General features: G+C 33.3%; 1 protein-coding gene across 2 annotated transcripts in view; it reads left to right on the forward strand.

Annotated features, from left to right (window-relative positions):
- Nucleotides 1–22,424, forward strand: part of LOC145664802 (uncharacterized) — a 67,521-nt gene extending 45,097 nt beyond the window's left edge. For both annotated transcript variants that reach the window (XM_081731764.1, XM_081731763.1), the window contains exons 3-6: nt 6,031–6,212; nt 7,485–7,664; nt 16,226–17,606; nt 20,615–22,424. In XM_081731764.1, coding sequence (XP_081587890.1) covers nt 6,031–6,212; nt 7,485–7,664; nt 16,226–17,606; nt 20,615–20,898 — 2,027 coding nt within the window. In that variant the 3' untranslated portion in view covers nt 20,899–22,424. The remainder of the gene's footprint in view (nt 1–6,030; nt 6,213–7,484; nt 7,665–16,225; nt 17,607–20,614) is intronic.
- The last annotated feature ends 80 nt before the right edge of the window (nt 22,425–22,504 follow it).

The raw sequence follows: 22,504 nt of genomic DNA on the forward strand, positions 1-22,504 counted from the left end.
CAGAGAATATGAACTCCTTAATGTGGGGTGAAGTAACGACAGAAAAGTAGTACTTTCTTTGCGTAAGTATTGTTACTTCTCGATTATTTAAATTAAAATGTTCAAAATGCATATTGGGGAACTTACTTATATTCAGGAGAGCCCTCTCCCCCGGATCCTCACTTCAATATAACTAATAAGAAAATGAATGGAAAACCAAGGGAAGTAGTATTATTAATGACGTGAAACTAAGCATGAACGAAGATGCATTTTAGTAATATAAAGAATGTAATGGAAGTCGAGCGCCATAGGCCAACTTCATTATGAGTAAGATACGCAAACATGGAAAAAGAGGAAAGTTTTTGTTGAAAATAAGCGGTTTATAATCTAAGAGGGTGGAATTTTTCCAATCACACGAGCTATTTGGTATTCACAATGATAAGGTGTTTTATGTTAAATAAAAAAGGAACATGCCTATTCAGCAAGGTGTTCTGTGGGGGCCCTTACTCACCAACAATACAGTATTTTTGAGAATGGTTTTCGATATTGTTTCTAGATTCCATCACACACATCAATGTCCACGTTAACCGTGCCAATTTTGCGTGTCCTTACTAGGGCCGAACCCTAGACAATTTGCCGCCCCTTCTTTTTCCAGAAAAAACAAGTCTTAAAAGCCACGATTTTAAGTTAGCTATACCATCATAAACAACGAAGGGGAGGGAAAGTGCACTCGCACTCATAAAGGCCTAAACACCACAAATACAATCACGTTGTTTCTGTTATTTTTCTTTAAATAATAATCTATTACATTACTGAAAGATAAAACAAACACACCTACAGAGGAAAGATGGTAATCCTTTTTATAGAATTCAATATCGAGCCTCAATCTCAATATATCAGTTTGCAATTGCATTGCAACTAGCTCTTTCATCTTTATTTCTTGAATTTCCTTCTATATCTGTTAAAAAAGTAAAAAAAAAAAATGTTTCCACCTCCATTGATAAGGGATTTTGCTTGTGACAAAGACAAGACTAGTTTTCATATCAAAAACTGTGATAACTAACTAAATAGGGTAGGTGTTCACTACTGTTTGAGAGTTGAATTTTTGTATTTGGCCACAATCAAGCAATTAATGCTGGGATTTGTTTGACCATTTGCTTTAGCACTGTCCATGTGGCCTTAAACTAATGCGACCTAAACATGATTTATGAATGTAATATTCAAATAGGTCAGCTTAGTAGATTTAACTACCATCATGAATCCGGTTCCCAACAAGAGATATTTATTTTAAATAATACAGTTAGGACAGATTTTTTGCCGCCCCTCGAAACGTCGGCGCTCGAAACTTGTCGCTCCGTGCAAGTGCATGTGTAGCACGTATGGTAGAGCTGGCCCTAATCTTTTATGTTCCGTTGGAACAGTTTGCTGAATTGGAAACGTTGCCTTTTCATCTAACATAGAGCGTTTTAAGAGTGTGGAGCCCAAACAGCTCGTGGGATTGAGAAAATTCCATCATTTCAGATTAAAACCACCTATTTCCAATAACTTTCCTTTCTTTCCATTTTAGCGTATCTTTATTTATAACTGAGTTAGCTTACGGTCACGGACTTTTAATACACCCAGTATACTTCAAATGCCACTAATGCTATAAAGTTAGCTTTTCTTTGACATGTATCTCGTGACCAGTTATTTTTCCAGTTATTATTATTATTATTATTATTATATTTGAAAAATACCGCAGATAAGTATTTGGTGTCAGATTGCGTCATTTTAAACTAAACAAATCCAAAGTCCGGAGATATCTTGTAGCGTGTCCCTGATAAATTTGCTCATTGTACGTAACTGACAGCGTTGAAACATCTGAATGGTAGTTCAACGCAAAAATCTATATGAGCAAAATAGAGATGAATAAACACTTTTTCCATAAATGTAACAACAATATTTTAGACAATTAGACAATCGTGAAATAACCAAAATTATATAATATGTATTTATTAGCGTTTAACAAAAAAAAAAAAAAAAAAAAAAAAAAAAAAAAAAAAAAAATCGAGAGATAAGGCATATGTCAATCCATAGGTCTCATTAAGCTGAACAAAATTATATGAAAAATCCAAATCCTCATGCGTAGTTTTCGAGAAAATAGAGAACAACATTTTTGTAAACCCAAAGCTTGATGCTAGGGCTTCTACGATAATCAAGCCACCTACTAATACATTATTATCTTCTAATTTATGACACCAGTATGACGAGAGTACACAATATGGTTATTGAGGTATGACCCGAAATTACTATTAACTCTTGAGTTTTAATTTTTGTTTACCTATAATCAGTGGTGTATTTAAGGGGAGGCTTCCGGGCTTAAGCTCCCCCCGAAATTTTATTTCCTATTTTAAAGTAAATGAAATATTTTGCAGAATTTTCACATTTCCAGGAATAAAGTTAGCAAAGCCGAAACAAGATCGTAAATACGCCACTGCCTATAATATTGTCCAAAGATGAGACATATAGCCAGTCAATCGTTAGATAATATGGTTAAGAACAAAATATGAGGTGATATCAAAAAGTTCATGAACTCACCTAGAAGGAATTCACTCTGGAGAACTCTGACACCATGATGGCGTTAGTCCTTCTCTCCGTAGTCACCGTGTCTAGCGACACATTTTTGCCAACAGCTCTTCACTTTCTGTAAGCCCGTTTTGTAAAAGTCTGAAGTTTGGCTTTGAAACTACAGTTCAGTCTCAGAAATGACGTCATCCCTACAGTCAAAATGGCGTCCTCTGAGTGGACGCTCCATTTCTGGGAAGAGAAACAAATCAGTTGGTGTTAGGTCCGCTGAGTATAGGGGTGGGGTAATATTTCATATCTTAATTTCACAGCTTTCATAATGGATGCATGGGTGGAATGACGGGTGCATTGTCTGCTAACAGTAACACCCTTTTAATGACCAATTCACTACGTTTCTTCTTCAGTTCCTCTCGTAACTTAGTCAGGAAATGGGAATAATAGATACTAGTAATAGTTTGCCCCTGTACTAGGTAATGTCATGATGACCCCTTCACAGTCCCAGAAAACGGAAGACAGCACCTTGGCGGAAGACTTCTGCACTCGGACATTGTAAGGCTGAGAAGGATGGGTGTCTCCATTGTTTGCTCATTTCGTTGAGTTGATTTTGAGTTTAACGTCCCGTTCAGCAGCGAATCTATATGAGACGTGGATGGACCTACTGATTAACGTGGAATCCGAACCACACGCTGGGAATCGAACCCGGGTCTCCCACGCCAAAGGCGCGTACGCTAACCGCTTAGCCACGAATGAGCTCTGTTTGCTCATTTCTTTTGTTTTTGGATCATAAAGATGAATCAAACTTTCATCCATTGTCACTAGTCTGCCAACGGAGTCCTGTTCATTCATTTCACAATGATGCAACATTTCTCTTGCAGCGTCCTAGCGATTTCTCTTCTGGAAAGTTGTGAGCAATCTTGGCATTTACCGTTCTGACGGTTTTCGAAGATGCAACTGGTTCTGAATGATATTCCAGACAAACTCATAAGTCATACCTATTGCACACATAACATTTTCAATGGTTATCCTCCTGCCTTCCATTATAATCTTCACTCAACTTTCTCCGTCAAGGCGGCATTATTAATGAAAGACAGTATTCCAGATCTAGAGGTGTCCGCTGTGGTTACGTGTCCAGTTTAGAATTGCAGTTTCCACTTGAGTATCATTATATTATTTCATCATTTCATAGGATGGATGTTTATCCCTATAAACTTCTCTCATCACTTCGTGGATCAGCTTTACTGATTTCCATTGAAGATGGAAACACTTAATGACGCCCCGTGCCTGCCAAGCTTGTCAATTATCGCATCTGCAGTGATTTACGTGCAAAAAAAAAAAAAAAAGTTTTAACAAGTCCAGAACTTGCATGGTTAACACACTACAAGGACCCAACTATAAAATGCATGTCCGAGGGGGTTCGTAGTTTGTTAGGCTATCTTTTAGGTGATTGCACAAACTTTTTGATACCCCCTCGTAAAATGCCTCAGGCCAAAAATTTTTCACGAATACGATTTTTTTTTCAGAAAAACTATTTTTTTTTAATGCTAAAACGTGCCATTCGTTGTCTCAATAACAAAAGAGTTTTGTTCCACTCTGTGAGACTACGATAGACTTCCAAACCATGCAAATGCAATACTCAGACTTGAAGTAATATATCTATAACTATTGGTTGCAATAGATTAAACATAGATTGTATTCCTTGGAAGCTGAATTCATAACAAAAAGCTATTACCCGCTATCTCTTAACTGATTTTGTCCTATGTGGATTAACATTAAAATCAGAAGTGGTAATTGATGTCTATCACTTCTGGTTGCAATAAAAAGAACAAAAATCAGAGATGAAAGGTATTATTGGCACAGATGCCATAAAAAAATCTACTTGTGACTAACTACACAGTATTTCCATTATTCGTTCAGTGTTGTAATCAAATAAATAGATTTTTAAAACTTCCGGTTTTAAGAGAAAGAGAGAGAGAGGTAGAAGTCAACACAAAACTCATTCTTGGAACGCTGAATCTGTCGGAAACAGTTTTTGGTATCCCTTATCGTTTTCGCTTTATGGGAATAAGCATTGAAACCGGAAGTACTAGTAAATGTGAACCACTTCCGGTTTTGTTAGGGTTGCTGGTGGTTGATGTACGTTCCCTTGAGACGCTAAATCTACTGTAAAAAAAAAAAAAAATCGCTATCTATTACAAGTTCTGTTCTATAGCGATGAACGTTGAAACCCGAAATGGTTAATTTTTACTACTTTTGGTCAAAGGAAGAGATTAAACCTGTTCTTGGGACGCTGAATCGATTGAAAAAAAAAAAAGTTCCTCAATACATTTTATACTTTTTGCTTCATGGAAATTAAAAGGAGCACGGTAGCTCAGTGGTAGAATGCTTACTTGGGGTCCTTGGTTCGATTCCCGGTCAAGTAAGTTTGTGGTGGTCAACATCGTGTCCGTGGGTTTTCTCGGGGTACTTACGTTTCTTCTCACTTTCTCATTCCCCCAATTCTTAAATCATCATCGATTTATCTTAATCATCCATCTCCCTTAGCCTAAAAAGACGTTAAAAAAAGATTTCATTTTATTCACTTTTTTCGTGAGCTACTTTATCCTTGGCAAAAGAATTGAGTTCTCTGTGTCCTCTTAAGAACCTAACTTACTAAAAATAATACAAAATTTACTATTTTTTCTTTTGCTTGTTTCTCATAAGGGAAAGGAGATAATGAAATGCAACTTACCCCAATCATACATAATGTTATTTTACAACAGAAAAGATGAACCTGAAGAATTTTCAGTGTTGTTATCCATAGAAATTACAGTGTTGCCAGAATAGCACCTCCCCCAAAATCTAAGTTAAGGCAGCGACTAGAGGAACGAACTCAACTGCATTTGATTACGTATCATGTTGTCTTGGTATCCTGTAAACTACTTTTTAAATAATAGTTGTATCTAATTTGTAATAAACAAAATAGTTTTAACATACACTTATTAAAATTAAATAATAATGTTATTTAAAAATTAGTTCCCAGGATACCAAGACAACATGATACGTAATCAAATGCAGTTGAGTTCGTTCCTCTAGTCATTGTCTTAACTTAAATTTTGGGGGAGATGCTATTCTGGCAACACTATAATTTCTATGGATAACAACACTGAAAATTCTTCAGGTTAATCTTTTCTGTTGTAGAATAACATAATGTATGATTGTGGTAAGTTGCATTTCATTATCTCCTTTCACTTATGAAAAACAAGTAAAAGAAAAAATAGTAAATTTTGTATTATTTTTAGTAAGTCAGGCTTTTTTGAGATACGTATTTTTAAAAAGAATCCTTTATTATTCCTTGCTTTTGTGACAAAAGAAGTTTTCACAGAGTACCGTACGATAATATGGCCTGCCCATTATTCAATAAGTCACTATTATACTATATTGTTAAACATTTGCTATCTATCTATGTTTACGACAAATTAACATAAATTTTAATACTTCCTTTTTCAGTTGTCAATGGAGTGCGCAATGTATGGTACCAATATCTCGAAAGAAGATTTCCCGATGTCCAATTTGTACGTAGTTACTCTGTTCGAACGGCTATTGACACGAGGCGGAATCAAGGGATCATAACACTGTTGCTACAAGTAAAAGGAAGATTGGATCCAGATTTCATTAAAGATAAAATACAGGTAATATACTTTCATATTACCGTATGGAAATAGTTTTTTTTTTCTAAAATTTAGATAACTTTATATAACCCTTCTAACAACATAGTTTTTCTATACGCTGTTGTGGACAATAGAGATTGATACCAGGTTGTAGTCATGAGGATTGGTATATTGCTACTCGACTGATAACTTTGACCTCTTTAAACTATTTATTATTCAATTTTAGGTTAGTTTATAACTGTTTGATTTCGAAAGTGAAATGTAAACAATTGATTTTTTAAAAAGCAAATAACTGTATTACATACGTATTTAATGTTTCTGGTTTTATACTTCATTTTCCCTCCATGACTATGAACTTAAAATTGATAATATTGATCTGTGTATTGCATACATTTTTCACCCATAAATTTTCAACTATATAACGTAAATAAAGTTGTTATATTTTATTTTATATTTTTTACTTCATTTGTCAAGGGTGCAATTTCTTGTTTCTCAGTGTATTGCCCAAGCTGCTTATGTACAATCTTTGTAACTTAAAAAAATGTGAAATAATTTTTATTTTCATATCATTAATCAACTATTTAAATGATGGCTTAAAGCCGAAAACTTGGAATTTGTCAAGAGAGACTATAAACTTTGAGACCAAGCTACAATATATATTTTTTTTATTATTTTGAGTTTACTGTACTAGAAACTAATGGATACGGCGATGATAAAGTATTTGTCTATTTTTAAATTCTTAGCACTTAGTCTAATAATATTATCGTATGAAAATGAATTCTTGTCCAGGTCTTTTGGTTGAAATTTAAGAGTTTCACGTCCCGCTAGGTTAATGGAGGTGAATGATTCATGAAAATGAATGATTTTGAAAGAAAAATGGTGGTCTGATAATGTGGGGGGAAAGTAAATAACCTCGAGAAAACTCATGAATACGATGTTTTATAATAATCCTTGACTTGGCATCGAACCACGGAGGTGAACAATCTACCACGGAGTCCACATTTTGTATTGCATAGCAAAATAAATGAAAAAGTTCATTAATAGCTTGAAATCATTCAATACATTTTTTTTACAAGAATGAAAATACGTGAAGTATGAGATTTTATTATAAATTTTGGGCTTTGGTCATCATTCTTGTAAAAAAAAAAAATGATGGTACAATTATGCACTTACAACAATTAATAAAAAATTAGAGGTTTGGAGGCAAAACTTATTGAACAATCCTCGTATTATGTATGATTTTTATTTATACAAGCAATATTACATTTATGATTATTATTATTATATTTACAGCAAGAAATCATCGATAAGAAAGACGAAAAAGATCAACTTATTTTTCCAAATCTTCAGACTGTTTTGACAACACGGTGGGGCCAATATGCATGGGAGAAGAAGCCATTTGATCTGAATAATCATTTGATCGTGGGTTCGGCTGTGTATCGTAGAAGGGCTGTCACTGAAAGTACTATACAGGTACGATATCATATATTATACATTTGTAGATATACAAAGCTTGAAACACCTGTACAATGAAAGAAATAAGTTATTTTTCTGTAACTTTAAATACTACGGTTTCAAAGATCATTAAGCCTTCATTTGCAGAGTTCTGCTGTCACAAAATATTACATAAAATTATTACAATAGTTAATCTTTAATGTCAAAGTTATTGCTATGGCAAATAGCTTTTAATTTTCAAATAGCATCCCATATCAAATCATCTCACATTGCTTGTACTCAAGCTTATTTTTATTGCCTCTTTTACTATTTTTTTTGATAATAAATATATTTTTAATGTTATTAAACATTAACTATTTGAACAGTTTTATTGTTTGAATTACCCCTAGACCTAACATTGAAATAAGTTCGATATTATATTATCTAATTTATAATTTAAATTTAGAGTTGCAATGACGGAACATTTATCTAACAATTCTACATTAGTTGAGCTCTGAAGATGAAGAATGTAAGTTGCCTTTGAAAGTCAGTATTTATTTGTTTTCTTTAAAAAAGAGAAAGTTTCAGAAGTCTTATTTATAAAGTTTCATTATAAATACAGAGTGATTACATTAAAGTCCAACTTTCAAAATACTGTGAAAAAAGAACCACTGGTCAGAATGACTTCAAATTTGAACTGAATATACATGAAGAAGGTGCAAACAGTGTGGCATAAGAAAAAAAGTTCCAAAGTGTATCAATAGACAGCGCTGTAAGTGGCATAATGAAAGTGGATTTGGCTACAAGTGACATTTTGAATCGAAATACAACGGCTTTGACATGAGTTGCACATTAAACCAACTGTACTACTCAATGTACATGATTGTTTCGGTTTTGTGACGGAAAAACTGACTTCCAAGTCAATCAACAGTTGCGGTACTGTTAGCGGAAAGCCCATTCACTACGGCAAGGTCGTGCCACATTTGATGGGAAAAATCAGTTTTTAATTATCCTCAGGCCAAAAACCGTATAAAAACCACACAGATATTCGGTTTTTAATTGTCTTTGAGCCAAAAACTGCATAAAAAGCACACAATGATTCGGTGGATAGGTTTTCCACTAACAGTGCCACAACTGTTGAATGACTTACAAGTCAGTTTTTTCGTCACAAAACCGAAACAATCATGCACATTGGACAATACAGTTGGTTTAATGTCCAACTCATGCCAAAACCGTCGTATGTCGATTTAAAATGTAACTTGTAGCCGAATCCACTTTCGTTATGCTGCTTACAGTGCCATCTATTGATACACTTTGGAACTTTGTTTTCTTATGCTATATCGTTACCCCCTTCTTCAAGTATATTCAGTTTAAATTTGAAGTCATTCTGACCAGTAGTTATTATTATTATTATTATTATTATTATTATTATTATTATTATTATTATTATTATTATTATTATTATTATTATTATTATTATTATTTCATCTGAAGATATCTCACAGTTTATCTGATGTGATCTAGAAAACTTATCCTAAGAAAACTGTCCATAAGAAAACTTGCCATCAAATACACATTTTTTACAAACATTAATTAACTGCAGTCTCTCCCCACCTGGCAGTTCTTCAAGATCACACAACTTAATCATATGCCACTAAATGACCTCTTAACTTCACTTCTTTGTTCCTAAAGTGCCTCACAAACCCTTTATCTAAAAATACTCATAAAAATACCCATTTCTGTTTTGCCCGATTTGCTTAAGTAAAGTTTGATCTCATTCAAGCAATAATAATGTTAAGTACGAAATATGATTATTGTTATTATGCTCTAGCAAAGAACTGTCAATTTAGTTGCCAATTGAACAAATCTAATGTCCAGAACTTTTGATCAAACTTAGCATTCAGTGATCCAATTTGTTCCTGTAAAGATGTTTGGAGTATTTGTATCATAAAAATTAAAATGTAACTTGATATCCAAACATCTTACTTCTGTATTTCAAAATATTTCGGCTCTCTCTCTGTGGTCATGCTCTCGTGCTTGTAAAATGTAAGCTGGAATGTCAGTACTTTTACATTTGTTGATGCTTTCCTAGTCATGCACAACAAAATAGCCCCAAGTACTCCGAAAATATTATGTAATTCAACACTTATGGGTATTGTAATCGCGTACCTTCATAGAACTTAAATCAGATTCTTTGTGAACTGTTTTTACAAATAAAATATCATTTACTATTAATTTTCCACGTAAAATTATGTACTTAAGACAATATATCAGGAATACTTACAATAATTTTACTTACAGATAATTGTAATTCCTAGAAAAATCTTTTATTTTCTAGTTTTTCAGGACAAATCCGAAAGCTAGAAAGTGCAAGATTTGTCAAGAAATGACATTGAGGTAATATTAAGCTCTTTATATTATCTCAATGAGAAACAATTGTCTATGAGTAAAATGATTAAAATTATGTAGTTTAATATAAACAATAATTCCCTTATATTTCCTTTAAATTCTACATAAATTGTAATGTACACTCATTCACGTTTTACTGAAGTAACACATCATTTTTAAACTTGTCACTTATGTTGAATTTATACTTCAATTCTGTGCCTATTTCAACATTAGTTGACACTTAATTTTCATTTCAGTCCAAAACTCAACAAACAGATTTCAAACTTGCTATAAAGATCGATGTTGCCAGATCAATTGCAACGGTTGTGAGCCATGTGTAATATAATAATCACTAGATTTCATGCCTGTATAAATGAAGGGTAAGGGAAAAAAACAAGGAATGTCCATGCATGTGCTTTATCGGGTGGTTTGTCCTATCTGTTGGTTACTCTTGCTACTATTTGACTGCATATGCCATGCATGCATTGATATAGGAATGTCCATGTAAAAAGGGGCGAAAAATTTAATAACTCTTTGTACGCGGTTTTCAATATTAAAACGCAGTTTTCTCGAAAATGCAATTTTTTGACATTCCTTCTTTTTTCCCCTTACCCTTCAAATGTTTGGGTCCAGAAAATATGTGTGTTTTAAGTTACTGTGCATTCTTAGTTTGATTAATATTATATCATCCCACCTATGATTAAGATTCCCTCCATCTTAATTTAATTTTGAATTTAAAGTTCTAACTCGAAAATATTTCTTTCAGCATATAGAACTTCAACTCTGTCGATTACGTGACCACTTTCCTATAGGTGTCTAGTAAAGCCTAATGTAGGGATGTCTTCGCCTCTTGCGTCTCTTATATGATCTTTAATCCTGGTCTTGAAGTTCCTTTTCATTATTCCTATGTAGTGTTATAGTGTTCATTGCAAATCCAATACATTTCGTAAACTGCTGGTGATTTCAAGTTTTCTCTGTGGTAAGTATTGAATGTTGAAAGAAAATTTTCGAAGCTTGTCCTTCATTTAACTGAAAATTTGATACCAACATTGTTGCCTATTTTTCTTATTCTTTCAGAAATTTTCAACCAAAGAACCCATTCGAAATCTACTTATTTTCTATTTTAATTTTTTTTTAAAATCTGTTTTTTGTAGTATTACCATCCAAATCTTTCTATTTCCCGAGAGTGTAATTATCAAATCCATTGTTCTTACCCAAAATGTATAATTTCTCTATGGGTTTCTAGATCTTTTTTAACAGTGGAATAACGAAATGTCATTGAAAAGAAATTTTTCCAAATGTTAGCTTTAATGAAATTAGTGTGTGTTGAATCCTTATGAACAAAAGTTCCTGAAGCTATTTGTTTTCAGTAAATAGAGGTGCAAAATGTATTATTGAGATGTTGAATATGAATGTCAAGGCTATTGATTCTTTCTCAACTTGAACTTGATGATATAGTGAATGTTGTTTAATTCAGACATTAGATCGGTAAGTATATCATTGTCTTTTTAAATAATCAATCAACCATCGACGTACTGAAAATATCTAATATGTTTATGCTTTATGTAAAATTTGTGATTCAAAGTGATTAATCCCAATGTTGCAACTGATGGCAACAAGTGGGGGGGGGATAATAAACCTTCTTTCTGTCTGTATATGCTATAGTCAAACTGAAAATAATTATTATTCAACAAATATTCCAACAGTTTTGAACCTCATAAATCACTAAATACGAAACTTCGTTTTCTCTGAGGGTTTGTGTGTGTGTGTGTGTGTGTGTGTGTGTGTGTGTGTGTGTGTGTGTGTGTGTGTGTGTGTGTGTGTGTGTGTGTGTGTGTGTGTGTGTGTGTGTGTGTGTGCGCATCAGAATACTACAGTACTGAGTTGTACGTGTCTGTTACGGTACGTCTATAGAAGCTAATTTTAGTTTGTTTGTGTTTACCATGGATTGTATGTCAGAAAGAATCTCTATGTTACTCCTAACGGAATATCTAAAATTAGGTATGTTGAGTCAGAAATAAACTTCATTGGCCATTTTACGAGTCTATAAGTACAGAAGTTCCTATACAAAATGATTGTCTTTATCGGAATGCACCGTTAACGACAATCATTTTGGAAGAATTTTTTTTAGTTAATAAGGATTCTAAGTACTCTAATCTCATTAAAGCTGACATTTTGAAAGACCAGGAAATCCCCATAGAGAAATTATTCATTCTGGGTAAGAGATATGCATTCGATGATTACACTCTTGACGACTGGAAAAAATTTGCATGGGAATACTACAGAAGATCGATTAACAAAATTAAAGTGGAAAATAGATGGATTTCACTACCTTTCCAGCCGAGAATATCTGAACGAATGAAAAGCTAGGCAACAATTTTGGCATCAAATTTCAGTTAAATAAGGACTGAGTTTCAAAAATTATCTTTCAATATACAAAAAATACAACAGAGAAAACTTGAATTTACAGAAATTTACGAAGCGTATTGCATTTACAATGAACCCGAGATAGCAATGACGAAAAGGAACTTCAAGACCAGGATTAAAGAACAGTAAGAGACACAAAAGGCGAAAATTCCTTACATCAGGTTTTTCCTTACAAATATAGCACTTCAACTCGATCGATTTAAATGCTCAGTTTCCTGTGGGTATCTAGAAAAACCCACAGGAAACTGAGCATTTAAATCGATCGAGTTGAAGTGCTATATTTGTGCTCGAAGGGCACGGAAAGGAATGTTTTGGAATCCTTCATCAAACCTAGAAAATTCGGTACTCAGTTTACATAGAGAGAATCTTGATCATAGGTAAAATGACTTAATTTTAATCGAACTAACCGGACTCAAACATTTGTATAGGTATAGAATCTAGTGATTGTTATATTACACATGAGTCATAACCGTTGCAGTTGATCTATCAACATTGATTTTCACAGTGAGTTTAAAATCTGCTTGCTGAGATTTACATTGAAATGAAAATTAAGTGTCAACTAATGTCGAAATAGGCACAGAATTGAAGTATAAATTCAACATAAGTGACAAGTTTAAAAATTATGTGTTACTTCAGTAAAAAGTAAAGAAGTATAGATTACAATTTAAGAAGAATTCAAAAGAAACATAAAAAAGTAACCGTTTACACTAAACTACGTAATTTTACACAGGAAATTAGTAGTAAGTGATATTGATTTTATTTATAAAAGCAAGAAAGCTGCTTTAAATTCTATGAAAGTGAGTCTTTTCAATATTTACAAGTGTCGGATAGACATAGCGTGTGTTTTTTATAATACTTGGGGCAATATTTCCTTTACATGGTTAGAAAAACTAAAAAGAAAATAAATACATAAATAAAAAAATGTAAATAAAAGGAGTGACTTTCCAACTTACACTTTACAAGCATGAGAGCATGATGACTATAGAGGGGGTCGAAATATCGTGAAAATGAAATTCTAAATATGGACGCCAGTTTGGGTAAGAAGATAAGATTTCAATTTCTAAAATATGTACCATATAGGATCTATCAATAACTATATTTCTATCACATTTTATATATAAAACTTGACACATTTATAACCATCACGTGTATTTTCTGCATATCTGTCTAAATAATTGATTCTGACATCACTGTTTGTATAGATTCTTTCCTTTCTCCTTAAAATGTGAGAAATTGTGGTGATAATTGATGAAATATAAAGGAATTTGTTTTTCTCTACTTATGCCTGATAACTTCCAAAGTTTCTGGTGAGCACACCAATTACTATGACTAAATAAATAATTATTTACTATTATTTTTAAACAATAATTACCACAACTTTCACCCTTCACACACTTGCACCAGTGGAGGAACAAATTCTTCAAATGATTTGGTAAGGCCTCCTTTATTATTCTAGGAAGTACTAACAAAATTTTATATCTCTACTCTGTATACATTAGACATGTCTACTGTCTCTACTCTGTATACATTAGACATATGTCTTGACCAAGTAACCAAGCATCGACCTATATCAATATGAACAAAATTTCTTCTTCATGCTATATAAACATTATTCAAATTATAAGATATTTGTATTCACTTCTTGATAGTCAAATATTGATAGTTATCTGTTGCGTCGGGAATGTAGCGACCCTATAGCTCAGTTCTTTGGAACTGTAATAGCCACTAGTTTGTAATATGCCTTCTGTCAAAACCTATGTTTTTTCCCCTTTTCTTTTAAGAGAAATGAAAAGAGAAAGCAAACGAATTTGTAATTTTAAAGTTACTAAAATAATACTAGAATAATAGTATGCTCTCAGTCAAATACGTGAATAAAAGTATACTATAACGACCACTAAATGTGTATTACTATGAAAATCACCAGTTTGTAATTAGTTTAATGCTTGTTTTGCATATTTTATATGTCGTTATAGCCCTCAATCCGTATATTTACATAATCTAGGTTACTGTTTTATCAAAATCCATCTAAACACTTCATTTAAATATTACCCTTCTTTTTATTGTAGTACGTAATAAATTAAACAGTTACACACTTTTAAATGCTGCACATGTATATATCGCAAGATGGATTCTCTATACATTATATGTTTTTCGTTGTTATGGCAACTTACAAAATATGTCATATCACTATCACAACAGAACATCAATCATAATAACAGAAAGGAAATTACATCTATTTCTCTTTATATTTTCTTCTTCCTTTTGAACAGCTTGTGCATATTTTAAAAGCACATTTTGCCCGTAAATACAAATTATTATATAAAAAATTATACAATACCGTTACAATACAAACAAAAGAATTCAAATTTCGTAATCTTTCACTATAAAATTTACATACGTATATGTAATACAATATTAAAACTTTCGGATAAAATGTTTAGAAATTGTGTATGTGTAACTTATTTCTCATTTGACACTCACAACATAGAGCCATATTAAATAATTAGGAATTAAATTCGAAAGCTGATTTATTTACAAGAACAAGTAGCCTTAATTCAAACCTGAAAAGAATTTGTCTTTCCTGACAAATTAGCATTCAAACCAACGATGTGATTACTAAATATTTCGTGAAGTTATTAAAGAATAATTAAGCAGTACAGTGAGACCGGTCTCCATTTTCCATACACTAGTATTTTTTCTCTGTTGGTAATGACGTACTTCAAGTCTAAAGTCACTCTCTTAGAGTCGTTATCTGTAGTTTTATTCTACAGTGGTTACTTCCATGAAAATTGGTCCTAGAAATATCTTAAACAAATAGGCTTCTCATTGAAGCATTACTTCAGCTTCTACAGAATTCGTGAAATATAAACATGTTTTTATTCCAAGGTCAGTATTTCCATCTTCAAACGAAGTGTAACGGAAATGCGAAACAGTTTACACAAATTTCAAAATTAATACACCTTAAATATAATACGTAAAAAGATTTCGTCTTTTCAAATCAGATCAGCATATGCATTTTAATACCTATTATGCCGAACTCTGCATGCATCTGGAAGTTTTTGAGTTGAATTGAGTTGATTTTGAGGTTAACGTCCCTTTCAACAGCGAGAGTATATGAGACGGCACCTACTAATTAACATGAAATCCGAACCACATGAGTTCCCGCCGAAAATCGAACTCGGGTTTCCCACACCAAAGGCGCATACGCTAACCGCTTAGCTACGAAGGAGTTCCTGAAGTTTTTGTTACTAGAGGAAATATGTGTCATCAAATTCTCTTACATCTGCGTCAATACAAGTACGTAAATTCATGAAGAAAAAATTAGTTTCAAAAATCCTGACACTTCCTGCATTTAAATTTGGAGTTTTTTTTTTTATTTGATATGAGAAAGCTGATTAAATAATATATTATAAATTGAAGCTTTATACTTCTGGTACTAGCTACCTACCTCTATTTGTAAAGCATTAAAACAATTTTTCTTGTTAACACAACCCATTAACACAACTTGTGCATTTATGTATGTATATTAATAACAATGTAGATTAATAACTGTAATGACTTGATGACTAGTAGAGATGAAATTCAAAGATAAAAATATTGTTATATGGCTACTTGAAGGAGCTGGAAGCAAGAAATGTACTATTTTAGTTAAGGCAGTATAATATAGTAATCAAGTAATGGGAACGCTTCGGAGATCCATTCATTTCGGTTGGACTAAATTTGTCTGTCTTGGAAATTGAAGATTCTTTTTGAGCTAATTTTTGTTTTCTCTTTCGATTTTACAGGAATACGTCAGTGAGATAGTTTCCAAATACTTACCACCTGATTTACCACCTTGGCAAGTTGTTCTGATTCCTACATTAAGTTACGACGAAAAGTACTATGTATTGATTCGTCTTCACCATATAGTAGCTGAAAGCTTAGCAATGAAAGAGTTAATGAAAACGTCTTTACCAGACTTTTGGAGCCACACTAGCGGACCTACTTCAGACCATGGAACCAATCGACCACTGTTCAATTCGCCAGTTGCACTGTTAAAACTTTATCACAACATTCAAGATGGATGCAAAAGAAAATGGGAAGACTTAGTGAACAATTATGATCCATTAGAAAATCCGGCCATTTTGAAATCTTCAAATCTTCGCACTACTCTCATGCTTGTATTTATCACATGTCTGTCTGTTATTAGGGAGTTGTGGAAACTGTATAAGCAGCAGAAGCTAGTCAATGCTGAAGAAACGTTACCGAAACAGTGGATAAAGCTTTTGTTTGTCACAATACCAGACACTGTACAAAAAGAAATTGATCGTCGTCAGTGTCAACCTAATGTGTTAGGAAGAAAAATATTAGAAGCTCTAGATCCTAGGGATATTTTGATATCTCTAATAAAGTGTCCAGTTTCAGTTAGTTTCGGAATTTTGTCTTGGTTTTGGTGGAGTGCAACGCTTGGTATTCGTATCACATACGTAGTGATTCGCGAGTACAGAATATTTCTGAAAGGTGAAAACCCTCAGTACAATCTCTTATATGATGCTTTGAAAGAAGCGTGGTTTTTGTGGCGTATTATCTTTGCTGCACCAAGACTAATGCTAGAAGAGTTTATGCAGAACAGTTCGTCGCATCAGCTTCAAACAGTTTCTCTTTGCGGTAGAAAAGTGGTAGCTTGGTCTGATCCTGTGGAGATGGATTTTATTATGAAGCTGAAAGAAGCTACGGGGGCTAGTGTAAATGAAATCCTTATGACAGCTGCTTCAGGGGCATTAAGAACCTATTATCGACAATTCGGATTGGTTGCTCCTGAATTTGTAATGGCTACACTCCCTGTACACACCAATCGATTCTCTGAATTGACAGGCAACCAAGGAAGCGGTTTCATTACATTGTCGTTACCTACTTTGGAAGACGATACATTAAATACGTTGGCTGTTCTGCAACAACGATTAAAAAATATTAGATATCAACCAGCTTTGTATTTGACTAGTGTATTGCTTATAGAGAATTTGACGCGAGTCCTGCCATCTATAGTGGTTCGGCTGTTGATGAACTACCTTACCCGAAAATATGCTGTTATGCTGACTAGTGTTGACATTGATGAATCTGGTTTACAATTATGGGATCAAGAGGTTGAAAATATCGTATTTTGGAGACCTCCACAATCGAATATTAGTAAGTATTTGCAAATTTGTATTTTTAACGCTAAGTACTTAACTTACGACTTATGCATATCTATTTAGCTGAAGGGTTTACGTAGGAATCTTTGTAGAAATATACCTTTGAATTCTTTTTGTGCTAGGAAAGTAGTAGCTTTGGGAAGGCTAAATTAAAATGAGAAGATAACAAAGCAGAATATTATGGAAGAGAGTAAAAACAATTCTTGCTTGACAGAGAATAGGACCGAATTGATGCTTTTGTATCTATAACGACGAATTTCTTCTATCATAGAGATAATTTATTTTCAAATAGTGAAGTGGTCATTCAGCTACGTCACAGGCTTTGTGACTACAAGTTACATTTATTTGCATTTCTTCTTTTGATATGGGGTAATAGGAGAAATAATTAAACTGAAATACCGGTAATACATCTAATATTATACTTTTAAATATTGTAGAATCTACATATGTAATACAATACAAACTCAGATGTTAATTTTATTTGAAAACATTCTTCTGGTGAAAGATATACATGTTTTGGCTTGGTTTGTTTCAACTTGAACCATCTTTTATATATATATATATATAAAACAATACTTCTAGGTTTAAATTTTTATATATAAAACAGTACTTCCAGGTTTAAATTCTTAAGATTAGGAACTAGATTTTTGGGCTTTCAATATCTATGACCATGAGGTGCGTAACACACATAAGGGCTGACGTCGCTCGGCGACACAGGCGTGCGCAGACTCTTGGATTAGGGGGGCAAATCAATAGCGGTACACCTGAAGATATGCAACCACCTTGTAATCATTACTTTCTTTATAATTTAATTTTTATTTTCATTTGCCCGGATGATGCTGAAGTATCTGGGAAGGTGGCGGACCCAGGAGCTTACAGATAGTGTATTAGGTGTGTGTTTGTGTGTGTGTGTGTGTGCGTGATAATGTAGGCTACTGCTGGGAGGAAACAAACGGAAGAAAGACTGAAATATAATTAAATCTGGAAATTTTGGTCGAGTATTGCAAAGTTCAAAGTGTTACTTTGTATAGCGATGATTACAGACGTCTTTCAGGGTCCGTTTTTGTGTAATATAATTCTTATAAGCTGAGAAAATTATTTTAAAAAATCGAAAAAAAAAAACGCAATGCCAAACATTAGGTGCGGCGAGCGCCCTCACTTGCCCCCACGTGCGCACGGCTATGCTCAGCGATCACATTGTCGGGGAATTGAAGAGAAAGAGAGGAATGAAGAAGGAAGGAGGAGACCTTGAAGTATTATGTTAGATAATATCTCAGCATTTACTTGGTGTGAATGAGGAAAACTATAGAAAAACCTCACTATAGATTAGAGTGAAGATCTGTTTATTTCTCTAATCTGCTAAGTCGAAAAGGTGTAACAGCCTGAAAAAACTATTATACCTTTTCGATCATGTGTCCCCACCGGGAATTGAACACGGGACCAGATTTAAGTTCTAAATCTATAAAATGCCTGAAGAATCTTTCGATAGAACATCACATTGCTGTATATAAAACACTGACAAAATATCAATTATTCTGAGTATTTTATTTAATAACATGTATAGTCCCATATAAAAATCAATCGGTAAGAGTACGATATGACTCAAATAAATTCTGGAATACGTCTTTTTCGATGATGTTCTAAGCAAAACCGAACTAATTTTCTAATTGCGAAACTTAAGCTGCGAATCATCGTACCTTGGTAATGTTTCAACACACGAAAATGTTTTGCTTTTTCCTTGAATATATAATACTTCCTAAGAGCACATAAATAGAAGTAAAAGAACAGAAAAATGAAGTTTATTTATTTATAGTTTTCTGATTCACTGACAGAGTTTATAATTTCCAACAACAACTTTGATGATATATAAAGGAAATAAATTAATTACTTAGATACAATCTTAATCCTATCATTAAATTTGATTTAGCGTTTAAATCAATTTATCGTTTATTTATTTATACCGATCTTTTGTTGGTAACTTGTAACTATGGATTTCATTCTGGCGTAAAAGAAAGAAATTAGCCAATATTTTTTTGTGAATAGTTTAAATAATCTACATTCTTTTCTTAAAGTTTGCATGTTTGTGTGTGTGTGTGTGGGGGGGGGGGGATCATGATTGAAATTACGTTTCCTTACAATGTAATATAACTTGTAATGTAATATATATACCTAAGACTTCACTGACTTCTCGGGCACATACACTCTATATATTGTAAGGTCTTCATATGAGGCTGAAGCCATGTGTTTACTACACGTGTTGGCAATAAACAAATACAACGCAGACGATAGTACCGAAGAGTCGCCGCCCACCATCGCCAACAGTAGGCAAGATGAAGATCGACGATGGTAGCCGACATTTTAGGATAAAAGACAGCAGCACACCTCAAGAATCATCAATCTCTACAGGTTGATCAAACCACCAAAAGCTCTAAGACGCCTGCCCATTGGGAACACTTTATTCTCTCACGACGCTTGGTCATTGGGTTCCCTTTCTCTCTCACAACGCCCGTTCAACAAGAGACACCTAATCACACAAACTCGTTCCCTCTCACGACGCCTGGTCGAAGAGAGTAACCTCACCTACAAAAGCCCTAAGATGCTTGGTCATTGGGTTCCTTCCTCTTTCTTACCTAAAAATAGTAGAGGAAACTACTTATTGTAATATATTTCTGTATTCAGGAGGATCTTTTATAATAAAATGTGATGGGAAAGTCCAATCTCCTGTGTACGATAATTGCTCTACCCTACACAAATAGAGATAATTTTACAATATATACCTGCACAGTAGGTTATACTTGTGTATATCTATATTGATTACAATTTAAATTATTCATGAATAAATGTATAAGCTATTAATGTTTTGTAGGATGATTTGCTGTTCTAACCGGAACGATATATAAAATTTTCAACTATATTTATTTAGTTTGGATGAGCACATAGTATAAAAGAAAAGTATCAACTAAATCTTTAACAAAATAATCCATTACATGAATCTTGTTTCAGGCATATCTCTGACACTGATGACCTACCAAGACAAAGTAATGCTAGGAGTAATGGCAGATCGACAACTCTGTCCTCAACATTCAGCGTTGGCCACAGGATTTGTGCAACAATTGAATGAAATAGCGTTAGCGGTAGATGTTCCACCAGTAAGAATAGTTCAAAGAAGTCGAAGTGGCTCCCCTCGATTGTCACCTAGAACTTCGCCTAGACCATCGCCAAAAACCACTCCTCCTCCCAGCCCAAGTTCAACAAGAAGTGCTTTCTTGTTTCCACCAGTAAACTGAAAGAAAAAACAAGTGTTTGCTTATGATCAGTCTTCATCACTCCAGAGATCTATAAATCCTTTTATAACCTCATTTTTCGTTCATTCCTGTAGCCTTGGTCATGAGTAATAAAACCAGGATAGAAAATAAAAGCATTCTGGAGTGAAAACGAGACCAAATAATCGATCAGAAGCATTGCTACAGTAACTGTCACTCTTTAGAATAACAATGCGTTTGTTCTTATTTAGGCCCTGAATTCTTTTATCTTTTTATCCTGTTTTATTAACCGTGATCAAGGCTCCAGATGAGGGCCGAAAGCTAGAAGTTAAGAGCAATTATAAATGAAATGATAAACTAAAATTTAAAATAAAAAAAGCGCGATCTGAATTAAATATTGAGTTCAGTTTGGTGATAATGTAAAGTGAATTGTTCAGAAACTATTCCAGTGATATAAAGCAAAAGAAAGAAAGCAAGGCTTTTATTCTTGTGTAAACAAATTATTTAAATAAAATATATATATTTTGTTATAACTTGTAATGTTATATATAAAACTATTAAAAGATTAGATATGGCTTACTTAATATGCTGTGTTAGATTTAGAATAATTTCTGTATTACTACAGTTTCTAGTGTTTTTTAATCATTCGTTATTTGTAAAAGGATTTCTATCTTTCGTGTTAATTTTATATAAAGTTTTAAAGATCTAGTTAATAGTAATTTCAAAGAAAAATTAACGTAAGAATTACGGAATTAAGGAAAAATTACAAAACAAAATTAAAGAGTTCTGCTTAAATACAATCATTTATTTGGAAAAGTTGTTCAATTTTCTACGTTCAATCAATATTACAAATTTCCTTAATTAAATGATAAAAGGAACAGTTATACTTTATATGTAAAGTTGTAGTTGTTACTTAAATTTTGTTATTAGAATGTATGGAGGAAGAGAGTAAGCCCTGTGCTCTTACCTACAATTGGGATTAATCAGAGGAATGTGGATTTTCTTTGACTAATTGAGATCTTTGTTCGGAGCTGAAATGTTAGAATTTCCTATGCCCCGTTGCTAAAATGTGGCCTTGGATTTTATTTGGTTAATTCAGACCTTTGTTTGGAGCTCAAATAATAGAATTTCCTATGTACCGTTGCTAGAATATGACCTTGGATTTTGTTTGGTTAATTCAGACCTTTGTTTGGAGCTCAAATAATAGAATTTCCTATGCACCGTTGCTAGAATGTGGCCTTGGATTTTGTTTGGTTAATTCAGACCTTTGTTTGGAGCTCAAATAATAGAATTTCCTATGCACCGTTGCTAGAATGTGGCCTTGGATTTTGTTTGGTTAATTCAGACCTTTGTTTGGAGCTGAAATTATAGAATTTCCTATGCACCATTGCTAGAATGTGGCCTTGGATTTTGTTTGGTTAATTCAGACCTTTGTTTGGAGCTCAAATAATAGAATTTCCTGTGCACCGTTGCTAGAATGTGGCCTCCTAAAACAGGGTCGGTGGCCAGGATTTTTTTTTTTTTTTTTTTTTAACAAGATTGCACATATATCTCACAACTGCAAGTACTTTTGGAACTTTCAGATTAAGAGTAGAGGAACAGTAACGAATAGAATGTCTGTAGACCAAAC

This window comes from Thermobia domestica, chromosome 11 (genome assembly GCF_964235325.1).
Source record: "Thermobia domestica chromosome 11, izTheDome1.hap1.1, whole genome shotgun sequence".
NCBI classification, from domain to species: domain Eukaryota; kingdom Metazoa; phylum Arthropoda; class Insecta; order Zygentoma; family Lepismatidae; genus Thermobia; species Thermobia domestica.